The 16,610-nt window shown below is 30.3% G+C and overlaps 1 protein-coding gene across 1 annotated transcript; it reads right to left on the bottom strand.

Annotated features, from left to right (window-relative positions):
* Positions 1-1,871: 1,871 nt before the first annotated feature.
* Positions 1,872-13,987, bottom strand: LOC132719328 (glycine receptor subunit alpha-3-like). The gene is made up of 10 exons (XM_060703096.1): positions 13,819-13,987; positions 11,709-11,864; positions 9,905-9,969; positions 9,344-9,411; positions 7,150-7,376; positions 6,319-6,401; positions 4,156-4,287; positions 3,405-3,635; positions 2,601-2,761; positions 1,872-2,036 (listed from the first exon to the last, which is right to left on the bottom strand). The coding sequence occupies exons 1-10, from the start codon at positions 13,827-13,829 to the stop codon at positions 1,872-1,874; spliced, it is 1,299 nt and encodes a 432-aa protein (XP_060559079.1). The 5' UTR covers positions 13,830-13,987.
* Between the last annotated feature and the right edge of the window lie 2,623 nt (positions 13,988-16,610).

Below are 16,610 nucleotides of genomic sequence, written 5' to 3' on the forward strand. Positions count from 1 at the left end.
CACAAGTTATTGGTATAGACCTACAACAAAAGGAACATTTATCTCGCAAAGTTATTTCAAGTCCCGAAATGTTAAATATAACCGCAGTGGAGTCCCTTTAATGATAGAACATTTTCTACATAAATATCAAAATGATTGAAAGACGACTTGTTTTAATCTTACTTTCCTTTTAAACATTAATAACATGTGCTTTGATGCCAAAAAGAAATCAAGTATCGGATTATTTGTGGTAATGCCGTTTTGAAAGCGTACTTAATGGTCGTCACTGTAGATTTGTCACGTGGTCGTGACATATAGGGATTACTACACAAATATACAAGAGTGAGGAATAAAATGGAAAATAATACAAGAGAAATATGATACATGTTGCTTTGACTTTCTGGCTACTGACGAGACAATGCACGACATGAAATTAAATCGGTAATTATGCATTTTAATGCGCTAACCAAAACGAAAGATCAATATTTGTCGTTTTGGCACCCAATTTGTCGTTCTGAAAGAACACGACTTTGTGGAGTCATATATATCACAATTTGCACCTAAAGTGGAATATTAAGTTAGTAAATGAACATTAACGACCTTTATTCATTAACATTTATCAATAGTAATAGTAAAAATTATGAAGAACAATATAAAAGCAAGAAATTTGAGAAATTTAATGCCAATGCATGAGTTCACATTACGGCATGCAATAAAGCGGAATAGTTAAAGTATTAAGTTAAACGTTTTGTGTTGTTGACATGAAGCAACAAATTTGCCCTTTCTTGTATCTATCTCATATTATATAAGGTCAGTTTGAACAAGGGCTGTTCGTACATATACATTTTGACTCGTATAATACATAAAGAATTTCATCCGTATTTAACAAAAAAAAGTAAAATATTGCGCATGATATTGTTATTACCAAATGCAGCACTAGTCATTATAAGTGAAGTCCTTGAAATACCACATTTCTCACAATATTTCTTTCAATTTTTGCATAATCCTTTTAAATTATCTGTTGGCAATCTACCATGAAAATGATTCATTTTGTATTTATCTAATGATCTTTACACGCTTTCATGATAGTGCCTCATGTTTGTCTCATCTGTCATATGTTTTCTATTCCAGTAATGGATTAAATATGACACGTTTCATTTTAGGTTTTGCTTTATAAAATTGAGTATGATATCCAATTCAAAACAACGTCCGTTAATGCTTTGGACCATTTGCTTTATTACACCTAAAATGGATTGTATCATAGTTTGGGGACCTTTCTGTTCAAAATTTGTCAGAGTTAAATCGTATACATATACATGCACAGTGCGTTAACTGGAGTGCAGGTATAAGTTACCCGCACTCTAGAGCGTGCCCATTGATTGGCTCATTTTTGCAGGGGTTTACCTGTTGCGACGACAGAGAAAGGGAAAGCAATAGAAATATCATATTCAGATGCTCGTTCATTGGTTACTTTTTCTGAGGTTTCATATTGTGTCAACAGGGAACGTGTTTTTATGTTTGACTATGATACATAAGAGAAGGAGCATCAAAACACTCGGCAATCTGATTAATAATCGGGGACTACGCCCCCTCGTACAAATCAGATAGCCTCGTGTTTCGATGCTCTTTCTAATACTTATGAAATGCCGGTAATCGGTCATGAAATAACGATAACTGGTAAAGAAATACCTGTTGTCGATACTGTAATAATACTAGTAATAGATTATGAAATACCAATTAAAAATAATGAAATACTAGTACCGAAAATTGATAAAAAAAATACCAGTAATCGGAAATGAAATACCAGTTATCGAAAGAATGTAGTACGGCCGATTTCTTGAAATAAACGTTGTAAAGTAATTGGCATACAGTGCGTGCTATCATTAAAAGCGTTATATTGGAGTCCATAATGTATAAATACACCAGTATATTATATTAAAGATGATAAAAACACTGGGGAAAATAAGTCTTGATAAACGATCAATTGTATGTGCAACTTCTTTATCTGGTAGAAACATTTGAAATCTTGAATGTTCTTTTTCTTTTATCTCTCCTTTCTGAAAAAAACAACATAAGAAGTGAAGGCAAATAACTTTGTTTTAAGAGATAAACAAAATTGTTCTTGCAACAATCAAAAAAATTGTCGAGGATTTAAAACTCAAATATCCCATAGTACCCGTTTCTAGCGATTTTGGTCATCGTCGAGTAGCAAGTAATTTTAGACAAATGAGGTTATATAACCACATCATAAACGAAATGTATGTTAATAATAAAATATTGATTGTATTGTCGTAAATATGCACAATGTTCTAGTAGGTAGGGCTGCGATTGGTCTCAGTTACCCTACGTGCAAGCACTTATAATTCTTAAGATATACTGATAATTATATTGTACTTTCTCAAGTACAAGTTAATATTTTTCCAAACGAATTGATAAACTTATCTAAAAAAGAATAACTGTATATCTATTCTTAATAGAAATCTCAATGATTTGCTAAAGTTATTTATACTCGTGCGATACGTATTGTAACGCTATTTACACCTGGTGCATGATATATCATTCTCATTGTTCAACGGTTCTTTGATTAATTAACATTCATAAAAACAATAGATCATAATTACTTCATTATCTGGATTTTGCACGTTGTGTAATTTTTCATTGCCAGCAGGTATATTCGTTTGTTTTCTCCGTTTTTCCACTCGAAAGTACACATTCACAAATGCAAATTCAATCAAGGCGGCAAAAACAAACAGTAAACAGGCAGCCATCCATACGTCTATGCCTGGAAGGAATAATTAATTACTCGATTAGTTTTAAAAGGGATAATCTGCTTGATTAATAAACATAACTTATGAACATGTTCTCTTTAAAAGTTTGCCAAAATAAAAGTGCTTCTGCAAATTCGTTTCATCTTTGATTATTATTTATTATCTGGTCATTAACATGACAAAATACGTATTATTATTTATTTTGTATTACATAATAATGTAAAGGTATCTTATGCAAACAATTTTCATTGCAATTGGAAACTAGGGTTTTCTGCTGTGTTGCAACACTCAAAGTTTTCATTGATAATAAAAAGAATAAGAAGACGACGAAGAAAATAATCATGATAAATATGGCAATAATAATAATAATAATATTTATAATACTGATGATGATAATAAAAATAATAATGATAATAATAATAATAATGATAATAATAATGATGATGATGATGATGATGATGACGATGATGATGATGATGATGATGACGATGAGTCGATGACGATGATGATGATGATGATGATGATAATATAATAATTATAATTATAACAATAATGATAATAATAATAATAATGATTATAGATATATAATTATAATATCAAGAATAATATAAGAAGACGACGAAGAAAATAATCATGATATTAAAAATGTCAAACAACCTTTGACATAAGATACTTTAGGAAGTGACGAACGCGCGCCAGCACTCTGTGTCGTCATGGTGAGGACCGTAAGCAACCCAAGAGAAATCCGTGCAGGAACGGCTTCTTTGTCTAACCAGAACGATACCCATGACAGTATCACTATCAACATGCTGGGTATATAAATCTGTGTTATGTAGTAACCGAACTTTCTGGTTAAATCCAGTTCTAGCATAATACACGTGTATGTCACTGAAAGAAACATTATAATTTATGAGCATTTCATTCATATATAAATGTAACAGTGTTATTTGATAAAAAAAAAATCCCATAATACAACAAATGGGAGGAATGGAAGGTGGTACAGGGCTTTATATATCTTCCATTCTGCCTACCAAACATTATTGGCTCGGATTCGAGTCCAATTAACTCACGACCATGTTTCCTTGTATTGCAGTCCAATCGCGGTTGTTTAAGGACATGAAGTTATTTCGGTAATGCTCTTGCAACATAACGGAATCATGTTATTAATAACATCAAAGTATAGGTAAACTACATCAGATGTAGTTAAAGTGTTCATCGACGCTTTTCGACACAGTATAATATAATGTTTTTCCTCAACAAGTATGACGTCATGCCTTTAAAGACCGAGCTTAGACCGCAAGGGTGTTTAACTCAGATATACTCAGTCAATATGACCCTTAATAACAGAAATATATGTCTATAAAATAAAGCTTGTATGTGCAGATCATATTCATATTATAATACACACCTGTTATATATTCTTTATCACACTGTGACCTTTTCATTTCCCCGAGGTCGAACTGCGCAAGCGCAAGTCTCGTATCTCGCGAGACGGGTTGTGGATTCCATCGAAACTCTAAAGTGTCTGTACTGTATCCATCTAAAATTATATTTACAACTTTCAATGTCCAGTCAACGTCATATGCATATACATACAAGAGAAATACAAGTATTGTAACCATCTTAAAAGTTGTATTCAAGGACATTTTGTTGGGCTCAAAGGCGCATCATCATATTTCAGCTTTACTAGTGGAGGAAAACCTTAAGTGTCCCCCTGTACAATATTTTAGGTACAGTACAAACGGGCAATTGAGTATAGCCATCGACGTTTCGTAAGCTAGTTGGATAGCTTTCTCACACGGAGAATCCAAAGACGCTGACTCGGCTTGAACCTACAGCGGTGAGAGGCAGGTTGTTTGAGGTCAACGGCCTGAACCACTCTTCCACAGATGTCCCCTCCTTCGAAACATAAAATTTATAAAAGAAAATTAATTTTCAAATTATATTACATATGACAAATTTAAATCTTTAGAGGAAGTTTATGAATTAGTTAAACATTCAATTTCCAATTATGTATTTATTTGATTTCAATAACTTTTAATCAATGTTTCTAGGTTTTTCAAAATCTGTATAGAATAATTAGAATTGTTTTATTAAGAAAAGGAATGTCTGCACTTGTTATGCATGTTTAAAAGTGTATAAAGTTATATATTTGGTGCAACAATAAATGTTTTAAAACAAAACAAACAGACATACTTTAAAAATTATTGTATGAAATAAATATGATAGTAAATTGCCTAAAAAGGGAATGACGCATACACCAATTGCTAAACGTATTAAGCCGTACTAATATTTTGTTCCGGAACATTTTATTTTGTTTTTATATATAATATTCATTTATGACACTTTCGAGAATCGACCATGAGGTTATGGAATCAATATAATTTTACTGTTGATAGATATTATAAAAAATATTTCATATTATTATAAGATAAAGCTGTATACCCTTTCCACTATGACCAATTTAATTTTCTATGATAGATTTCTTACATTATAGCTTCTACCATAGAACATCAGTGATAGAAATACATGAATAATCTAACCAGTGTTTTTTTCTACCTTTAAGTTATCTTACTTCATATTTCTTTGACTTCATATATAATTATACATTTATACTCAAATGATAAGAATTTTATTTCAATTTTATCTACGTGGATCTTAAAATCGAACGACAAGATGCAAATGAACCTTTGCTTTGATGATATGAGATTAAATCAGGAAATAAAGATCGTATACTAGTTAAAATTAAATTCTTCAAATTGAATCATATTATCTTGAAAAATAACACTTTTATCTGATGCATGCAAAAGCATTGCAATTTATGAGCACACTAACTCGAACACGAAACATTTCTACTCTAAGTGTGTACATTTGTTAATTAAATTTGTTCATTATAGTATAGACGAAGTCATTCACTGTTAATCCTATCAAACAGGAATATTACTTTGTTAGGGGCATTTCTGTTTTGTTTTCATTTCTGATCAATATTATACAATTTTTTTATTTTTTTGTGCATACACAAAGTCACATGTACCATGTCAAAATTCTTTCCAAATATGACCTTAAAGCTAAAATAAACCAAAATGTTTGAACCTTTTTTGTGCAACTATTTCGCTATTCATAGTTTTACATTTTTTAAAACCCCATTAATTCTTAGAAAATGAATATAATTTTTCCTTCTGTAGTAAGGGCAATTATGTGTTTTATTATGTACATGTAATGATGGCATATCAAAAGCATATAAACGAGACAAAATAGCACTCAATTTGAAATTATGTTTCATATAGATACAAAATGTAATCAAAATGGTATTTTGAATACCATGAATTTTCCAAAACGCATAAAAAGCAACAAACAATCCAGTGGGTAACTCTTAGTAAAAATGTAACCAGTAACAGCAACAAGAAAACCAAGCCTTTAGAAAATAAAGAATTAAAAGAATTGTTTGCAGAGTTACTGGGTATATAACTATCAAGTTCGTAATAAAGCTACGCATCACATCACATCACATCACATTACATTACATTACATTACATTACGTTACATGACTAAGTGGTGTTTTACAGCTTACAGCTTTCCATGATCACTGCGCAGACTTGTGAGTCTAGAGGATACTTCCTTAGGTCCATGTTACAATGTAAAGTTGCAGATATTCTGAAAGTGTAAACCATTTAAGGCTGCATAATATTAATAAGTAAGTCAAATATTTGGGTTTACTAAGAACTTAATGCTATTCAAATAATGTCAATAATATTCATATTCACATAATCATTTTTTTATTTACTGTAAATTGTATGTTATACCTACAATACTTTGCATAATGAGGATTTTCAACTACGAGAATGGACGGAGAGGAAGCGCCGAATGTTACAATAATATTGTAACAAAACATAAATGAATGAAATCATTTGAATGCTCAATTGACCTAATCTTGTTCATGGACATGCAACTGTCCCTGGCCTTATTACGCAGAATATAAAATTGATGGAAAATAAAATGTCATTATTACGAATTTGGGAACATCTTCAAATTTGTTCTTACAGTTGTGATCACGTAACCTTCAATGCGACACTATCATGCAATTCCACGAAATCAAAAAAGATGCGCCTAGACTTAGAAAGAAAGCAATGGACAGAGCTAAGTACATTGTAAAATAAAACGTTGAAAAAGAATCGGAAGTTATGCATGCATACCACTGAAATTACCGTATATGCTAACAAAAAGTTTGACTCTGATTAAAAAAAATGTATATTTACATATTCAATGAAGTTTGGCTAAGAAATACGAATATTAAAGATAAAAGTTTGCTTTTGAACGATTGGGAATATTTAAAACACAAACGTTAATATTGTATTTGTTTGGTCTGGTTTTAAAAAAATAATATCAATTAAAAAAAAACAACCTGATACTATATTGGACTCGTCCCTCTGGATAGATGTGCATCAGTTTATTTGGAACAGTTACTATATGGAACTGAGCTTTCTTCTCATTGGTTATAAATAAGTCTGGTACCCATATACTTTGTATCAGCCGGGAATCAAGCTCTAAAGATCTCAATCTCGGAATTTTCTTGTAGGCCAGTCTGGAATCGTTCCACGTTTGTCGAAGAAACATTCCAATTGAATAGTCCTTGGAAATATCAAAAGCAAAGCAGATCTATCATGTAATATGAATTTCTAGTGTTAAATTAGCAAAATATATACAAACGTTTAAGTGGCTGATATACCAAACATTTAAGTAAATATACCACTAAATCGTGCAATACTAGTATTGGAATGAAGCATATAGCCGCCGATATATTAATGATTTACTTAATATGAACAATGATGCTCATATAACAATGAATTGTCAAAAGTGCTTAGGAAAGAATAAATATAAAGATTTTTTAAAATACATTTTAAGTAACACTTTTCACGTGAAAGTGAATATAAGTTAACGTTTGTAACTTGTGTTAGAAATATAATAGACATCTAAATCAGTTTGTGCATCAATATGTAATATAGTTTTCTTCCTATCCTTGCAAGTTCAGTAACATATTTTTTACAATGAATTATTTATTGATGCTAACACATGAACAATCAAACCTCTTCAACATTGTTGGTATTTTTTTACAATATCTTCTAAAAACAAGAACCGGTTGAACCGGGTGTTGCTCTCCAACTACATGTAGGATTTGGACACAGAAAAGATTATCTTATGTAGTTTCAGGGTTATGTCACAGACAAAGTTCAAAGTGTGATAATTCCAAAGTAGTTGTTAAATGCGACTTCAAATAATGACATTATTGGCCGGACACCATTTTGCTTCAAGGTCATGGTGTGACCTTGACCTTCAAGGTAGCGATCCAAATTTGCACGGGACACATTGTGTCAATATGGTGATCATTTCTGTGAAATAGTTGTAAAATACAACTTCTAATAACGAAGTTATTGGCCGGACACGAATTTCCTTAAGGTCATGCTGTGACCTTTACCTTCAAGATGGTGATCATTTCTGTGAAAAAGTTGTAAATTCCAACTTTAAATATCCTTGTTATTGGCCGGACACGATTTTGTTCAAGGTCATGGTGTGACCTTGACCTTCAAGGAAGCGACCCAAAAGTTGCGCGCGACACGTCGCCTCCATATGGTGATCATTTATGTGAAATAGTTTTAAAATCCGACTTTAAATAACAAAGTTATGGGCCGGATAAGAATTCGGGACGTTCGTACGAACGGATGGACTGACGGACTGACGGACGGACAACCCGACGACTTTAAGCTCCCCAAAATTTTTTTGGGGAGCTTAAAAAACGTCACAGTTGTACATAAATGTTATGATTTATGTTGGTTTTTTTCAATTTCGGTAACTTTGAATTCTACATAGAATTTAGTGATGCGTTTCAAAGTAAACGATCCTTATATTTTTATTATCCGATCGTAAATACGTTTTCCTTTGAATCATAAGACAAACTTTACATCAAAAACAATTTGATTTAGATAGAGAACATCTTACATATACTTAAAAAAAGTTGTTTACTCTTGGAGCGTCAGAGAGAAGAAAGTGTAAGTTGTCATTAATAAATGATACTGCAGACATACTTGACAATTGATATAATTCGAGTACCTCTTCTTGGTAAAGTTTTACAAGAAGTATATGACTGTGAATTTCCGTTTCTCGGCACTGTATGACATTACTTTGTATATTCTGTAATAATGTCAATCCAATTCTTTCTTTTTATTTTATCTTATCATATCCTTTTTGTTGAGTGACATGATATCCATCAAAGGGCAAATAATTGGTGAATAGATAGAATAAAAAATAACTCGAAATTTTGCCATTACTGTGTTCAGTAATCTATTATATTATGAAACGATAATCAGTAATCCACGTGGCCGACGGAAATATATCTAAAAACCAGTAATCAAATTCAAATGTTATTAGTAATGCACAATTCTTAAAAAGAGTGGGCCAGTGTTTTTATAATTTAAGCCTTTTTTACATCATTAACACTTTTCGTTAAAGAGCATAATAATAGCCAAATTCTTGAATCACATTTCTTATTAAGCCGAACTTTAGTGGCGGGGGAAAATAAGCATTATTTTATTTAAACTTACCATGTTTGATTCACTGATACTATCAATACTTGTAATATGAAGCTGTACCAGAACTGTCACTGGAAAATCTAAAACACAAGAAAAATAATTGCAAAACAATAATAAATAGATACGTTTCTGCATTATAACGAATCCGCTCACAACATAAAACAATCCAGAAACTCAACCAAAATACCGCCAAAGTACTAAATGTATATTAACAGGCAAGAAGGACAATATAAATATCTCAGATCTTACATTGCGTGTTATATAATAATACAATGTCAGTAGCAAAAAAATCCTGTAATTTGCTACAAACATATTCAGTATAATCGATAATATATAATTATTTTGTCCGAAACCATGGTACAGGGTCTTTGAGATGTCGGAATAAACAGATTCATATCTTAAAATAATTATATAGTCGAAGCTATAGTCTCACATTTCATTGATTGTTGTGCTATTTACTTGACTACAAAGACTAATCCTTTTATCTGACATTATATCTACATGTCATTGTGCCATTGAAGACAAGCTAATTTCTAGTCATATAATACTAAATTGATGCACTTAGTTGGTTACCTTCCTCGTAGTTTGGTGGAATTCGGGGATCATAGTTGTTAAGAAGATTATCCAATGTTCGTTGTCTGAAATGGAATATGTTTTCACATAACGTCACATAATATAAAGTCCAGTTTTCTCTTTATTTCCTTGGACCCTAGCGGCTATGTAAAGTATTTATGCTGTACATGATAAGGTCATGATAAGGTAAAGAGTAAGGTCAATCCGCAAATCATTGTAAATTAACAATAACCTCTATATTCTCCTATACGTTTAACGACATTTGAAGCCGGTTTCGAATCAAACAAGCATCACATCAATGCTAGGACATGGCATAATTTAAGAGGCCCTAGTGAATTTATTGTCTTTTATGCATGTAATGAAATTGAGACATAATATAATTATATCAATAATAAACAATGGTTAAAATCCTAATGTCAATTAGTTTATGACACAGTCTCACAAAAAAATATTATACATATACTTAAGCTGAATTTGAAGAATTTACAATATAATACATACACTTTAGCGGAACTCACAAGAAGAACAATTAGAAAAAAATAGCCTATTCCCTCGCCTTTCACTGTTACAAAATTGCATGACAATATTTATCTCGCGATACTATTATCTCCCATGTCACATTGGCCAATTTTCTTAATTATGATTTATATCACATACATCAAATGTCAAGATTTCTGATACTGATACTACGTATGACTTTAATCAATTTATGCATGAGCTTTGCATTTCCTTTCATCGAAACTCATCGCTTATAATGTCATCAGCAGTGCACTTTGAAAATATACATAATTCATAAGCTGAAATGCATTTTTCAGTGCATTCTGCTATTGTGCATGCACTAATTTTGTTCTTTATTTTAGTCTATTTGTAAACGCTTATCAATGTAACATACTTGTTTATTCCCAGCAGAATCTTGTACAAAACGTTATGCAAAGCAAATAATCAAGCCCCTTATCTTTAAATCAAACACTCAAAGCAGATAACAAAGGCAGAAGGCAACCGTATGTCTGTTAAGTATGTACAATTCTTGTTTTTGCACCGTACTGCACTTCATTAAAAGCAATTTTTGAATGACAACGCCAGAAAACTGCCAATCAAATGATAAACATAAAAAATTATCATAATTTGATGCTCTCCGGTGCTGAGCTGTGTATAATTATTCAACGTTATTCACGTCAGGAGTAATAATTAAAATACACCTTAAGTAGTTATGCAGATTGTCAAATATAATTTTATGTACGAATTCAATAAGCAAAGTAAATGAAAACGCAATCAATTTTCCTTCTCAATCGTAAGCAGACACAATACTGAAACAACATATAATCAGTCTGGATTATATGTGTCTTAGAAAAGACTTTGCCTTAAACGCTTATATACTAGTATTTTAATAATCATTAATTTCAAATGATAGAAAAATACGTTGTTATTACATTGTTCGTAAGTCTCTTAACATTTGGTAAATACTGACTATGCATTGTATTTAAGTCTAACATCATTTGCCGACCAATGAAATCGCTCCAATTAAAACAAAAAAGATGCTGTTCTTAATCAAGCAAGTTTTGTCACTTATTGTTTAAGAAACTGCATAATTTTGTTACCGTAATTTGATTATGAAGAAAATACTCTTATATTTAATGGTGTCAGTACAAATAAAATCTTCTGTATATAGATTGCATTTACATTGTTACTTTGTCTTGGTTACAACGTACGATTTTAATTAATTTTTCAAAATATGAGACTAACATTTGCACTGTCAAATAGTAAGCACTGTTATTGAATAGTCACAACTAATTTATAAACTTACCTTTCCGATTTATTTTCAACATTGTCCACATCTTCGAATTGTTCGGAAAACAAAGCATTGCGTCGAAACTCGGCATGTGACCGTGCAAAGTACTTTGTGTTTATTGTTGCTAGATAAATTGCTGCAATAACAATTTTCATCTTGAATGATTTGGACCTGAAATTTTAAGTTTTTGTTATCATTCTTGGTTATGAATTGTATAATTATAGTAAAGTTAATGACACTGATCTTGTATGATAAACAAAGAATGATGACGATGAAGATGATGATGATGTCTATGATGATGATGATGATGTCAAAAGTTATAACAAAGCAAATGACACTGATCTTGTATGAAAAATAAAAGATGATGATGAAGATGATGATGTCGATGATTATGATTATGATGTTGATGATGCCGATGATAAAGATAATTTTTGAAATTAATAAGAAACGTGTGTAAGTCGATTATAATAACGTATACACATTATAATCATCAACAACAACAACAACATCATCATTAATTAAATAAAAACACGAAAGTTTGTAAGTGTTTTAAAATATTAAAAGAGCTAAAAAATGCCTACGTATTTAATTGCAAAAAGTATTATACTCTTTTACATCAAAGACATTATTTCCTATGTACCACAACAAAGTAAATACAAAATACTACCTGACAAAAAGCAATAGAATTTTCCTCTTTTTTTCAATGAAATACTTCCTAGAAAACTATGTTCAAAGAAAGACGTTCCTCGAGGAACTACAAAAGCGACCTCTATGTGATAACATCTGGATATCATCTTATATCATTTGAAATACATCAGGGATTACTGCTTTATAGCATGCTATGAATGATTTAACAATTAATTACACCATTTAAACGTTCTCTACAGACGTGATGCCTGTTCTTACGTGAATCAGCGAGTATGTTACAAGTTAAATTGTGTATTAGGAATGACAGACAACAAGCGATTCTCTGAGAAAGTCTCCTAAAAGGCAAGTTATTGCTGATACAAATGGAAATAGTGGTTGAAAAAACTTAAATTGATATTTATAGTTGCTTGGAAAAGTGGTTGAACATAAATTTATATCTATAGTAAATCTGTAATCAAAAGAGAAGTCTTATCTTAGATATATTTCATATAAATTGATGAATAAGCACTGTTTGTCTATCTGTATTTCTGTCTGTTTGTTCGTTCATTCATTCATTTATTCATTAATTCATTCGTTTATTCATTCATTCATTTATTTATTTATTTATTTATTCATTCATTCATTCATTCATTCATTCATTCATTCATTCATTCATTCATTCATTCATTCATTCATTCATTCATTCATTCTTTCATTCATTGTTCATTTGTTACTTTATTGAGAGATCTATATATGTAGATAAAGGTGTATTGCAAAAAATGATTTGAAATTAATGTATAAATAGATTAGCTAGAGTGGTGAACGTTGTATATTTTCATCTCAACGGTACATGTCAATCGGGTTAGACGTTACTTTTTTCATATTATAAATGGCTTTTCTCTTAGAGGAGAAGCAAAAAAAAAACGAAAAAGGTAAATATGTAAACATGGAGTTTGAAACGAATTACAGCATATTGAAGTTATACATAGTATAAGTTCAATCAATATGTTTAGCTGTAAAGTTTACCTTATTTTCTAAAATACTTCAAATGCATTACATCAGAAGCAACGTACCATTATGTACATGTAGTAACATGATTGTACGAATCGGTTTCTCAAAGGCAATTGCTATTTATATATCCTAATTCAGTCAAGGCATTCGATACAACAGTCAAAACAATTGTGTTTAAATAAAATGTAACATCAAAATAAGAACTACATGCAGTAAGCCAAACTTAATGGACAAAACACAACAATGTTAAACAAACGTTTTGTTATGATGGTACAATTCAGTTCCTTAGCTTTTCTTTCTGCTACTTTTTTTCTGTTTAGATTTACTGCCAAAGTACACACGTGAATTTAAAACGTACATAGAAAAGTTAACTTAAAATGCTTGTTACTAAATTTCTTTGAATCCCGTGGTATTATTTTCTAAAGTGTATTTACGATCTTATCGTAAAAGTAAATGATTGATTACTCAAAGAGTACAAAATGCTTACCCCAGCGGCATATGTATAATCTCACATTATATGTCCTTTTTTTCACCATTTCTTACACACGTTTCTCATTCTTTTAAAATTAAATCGTGTAATTCCCAAAGTCACTATAAAGGTTTATTGATTTATAACTGTAGCACTTCGATTGCGTTACTCTGTCGAGACACAAACACACATTTTCTTGGAGAATACTCGTATTGGAAATCATTTACTAACGTTTCTTCGTAAGACTTCCAGTTCGTATATCTGAAATAAGATCAGCTTTGCATGATTTTAATATTAATCCTAATGTACATATTGTGTAATTTGATTGAAATACACATATGCCAACTTAAAAGGACATTGAAAATTAATTGTGTCTTTTGTTGACTTGTACAATCGCGTTGTACTTAATATTGATGTTATTATCTTTACAATTTTCATTATTCTTCTCTTCATTGCTACTATAATTATTATAATCATTAGTGTTGTTGTGATTAACTGATATTATTGTTATCTTTTTACTATATGCACTTATAGAAAAGAAACAGAAACAAATTGAATATTTTTTAACAGTTGCACTGTTATGTATTCTTCATAGTCAAAAAACATAGAGATTACCAAAATACAACATTAAACAAATTAGTAAAAACAACAACAACAAAAAAAACAGTACAACTGAAAAAGCAAAAAAGCCAATGTGATACTGGCTAAATAAATTGTTATTTCTCATAATATTAAATGGCAAATTAAACCTCAAAATGCTTTAATATTCATTCTTCGGCACACTCTTAATTTTCGTGTCCTGTTAGAGTTTCGTTACCAACATTTTACTCATTGGCTTTATCCCTGATCCACCTTTTGATTATTTTATGTCTTGTCAAATAGTACACGTAAAGCAATTTTAATAATGGATCCGAAGTAATTTCTTGAAAGTAAAAAAAAACAATACATTGTTTACATTTTGGTACCTTTATTATATCACAATTTTTTCACATTCGATCCAGTCTTCTTCAGCAGAAAAGCGTCTTACTATTAAACATCCATTATAGCATAAACTTTAAGACACATTTGCCCTTTCCCTAGAAGGAAATAATTATCAATTTCTGTGTTTTAATAAGTTCTCATAATTTAAGTAGATTTTGTCAAAACACAACAACATCAAAACCATATATTCATAATATCTCTACATTTAAAACCATGAAACTTATAGAATAAATGGTTTGTATCTTAAGCTATCTCTTGAAACCTCCTTGCCCCTATCTCATAAATAACATAAGCAAGACAACTTAAAAGTGGTTAAAGTAGAAGGTATGTAGTCTTAATTTTGTTTTAAACTGCAAGATAAAATAAAGATTAAATAACAAAGCATTATTTCTTGACATAATATTATGATATGCTCCAGATTTACAAAAAGAAATCGAAATAAATAGATAAAATACAAGGATTTTAAAGTATATATTACAAGTAAACGTTACGAAGTTTGATAACAATATATTGCTAGTATCTACATTAAAAATGATAGCAATGTATTGGTAATGATTGCATAAAATTTTAATAACAACATATTGGTAATGATTACATTGATTTAGAAGGACATTATGCCAATCCTAGCGCAAATGTTAGATAAGATGTACAGTGTCAAAGTCAAATTAACTTGCATTCAATTTTATGAAAAAGATGGTTCATGTGAAAAATCAATGTCTATATCGGTGTATCGTTCAATAGATAAAAAGAGTTGAGAAGTCTTTTTTTATATTTTAGGCATTTGTTACATTTTATTCTTATCATTTTTATTATCAATTACTGGTCAATAACTATTACATTATCATTATCATGATGTACAAAGTATATCTTTATACTGATTCACTAGCAGTAAGTTGAAAATAATTGACACATGCGTTCTTCTATTCATTCGTAGTCCTTGTTCTACTACTATCGTCTTTACATTAACAATGCACCAAGAAATATTGTAAGAAAAGAAGAAAACAAAAATAACATTTTAAAAGAAAAAAAAATGATATTCGATTTCGGGTTTTGTTTAAACATTTATACTTCTAACGAACCACTTTGCCTTGTTTATCAAGATCATACCTGTTAACAGTTGATTGTTATGAATGTTTTCTAACATTTGCAGATTATATTCCTCATTACCTAAAGAGCTTTTCTATGGGACTGAAACACGAATAACATGAAATTTATACTTGTTTCCTATAAAGAGTATGCTCCCTTATTCTATCGTTTTTCCCCCGTGATTCTATATAATATAATCGCATGCTTTCCCAAACGACTGACTAATTTGTCATCGTTTTCGATTCAATAACTTTGCATCATTTAACAACAATGTACTTTTCTTATTTTCCTTCGATTGTAAACAAAATACATGAATTACATTTTAATAGGAGTTAACTTTAGTGAAAAAAACCAATGAAGAATAATAATAAAGATAATATTCATAGAAAAATAATAATAAAATTTTGAACATTTTTGAAATTACCGTTTCCTTTAACAAAAGAGAATTATCATAAATTAATTGATCTTTCTAAAGGATAATTTTGATTATAGAGGACGAAGAGTAATATTAATACAGTACATTGTATATAGCAGTCATGGTTCCTTCTTTGATATTCTTAAGTTTGCAAAATAGTAGGACAAATTCGTGCAAAGATAAATCGTTAATTTCATCTACATAAAGGGAAAGATTTTCTATTCTGAGGAAAAATTTTGGGGACAATTTTTTTGCAATATTGGGGTATCCCCGAAAACACCCCAATTTTAAAATGATATTTTTAAATCCCTTTACCAAACAATTGTTT

This window comes from Ruditapes philippinarum, unplaced genomic scaffold (genome assembly GCF_026571515.1).
Source record: "Ruditapes philippinarum isolate M1 unplaced genomic scaffold, ASM2657151v2 ctg9313_1_1_1_1, whole genome shotgun sequence".
Taxonomy (NCBI): domain Eukaryota; kingdom Metazoa; phylum Mollusca; class Bivalvia; order Venerida; family Veneridae; genus Ruditapes; species Ruditapes philippinarum.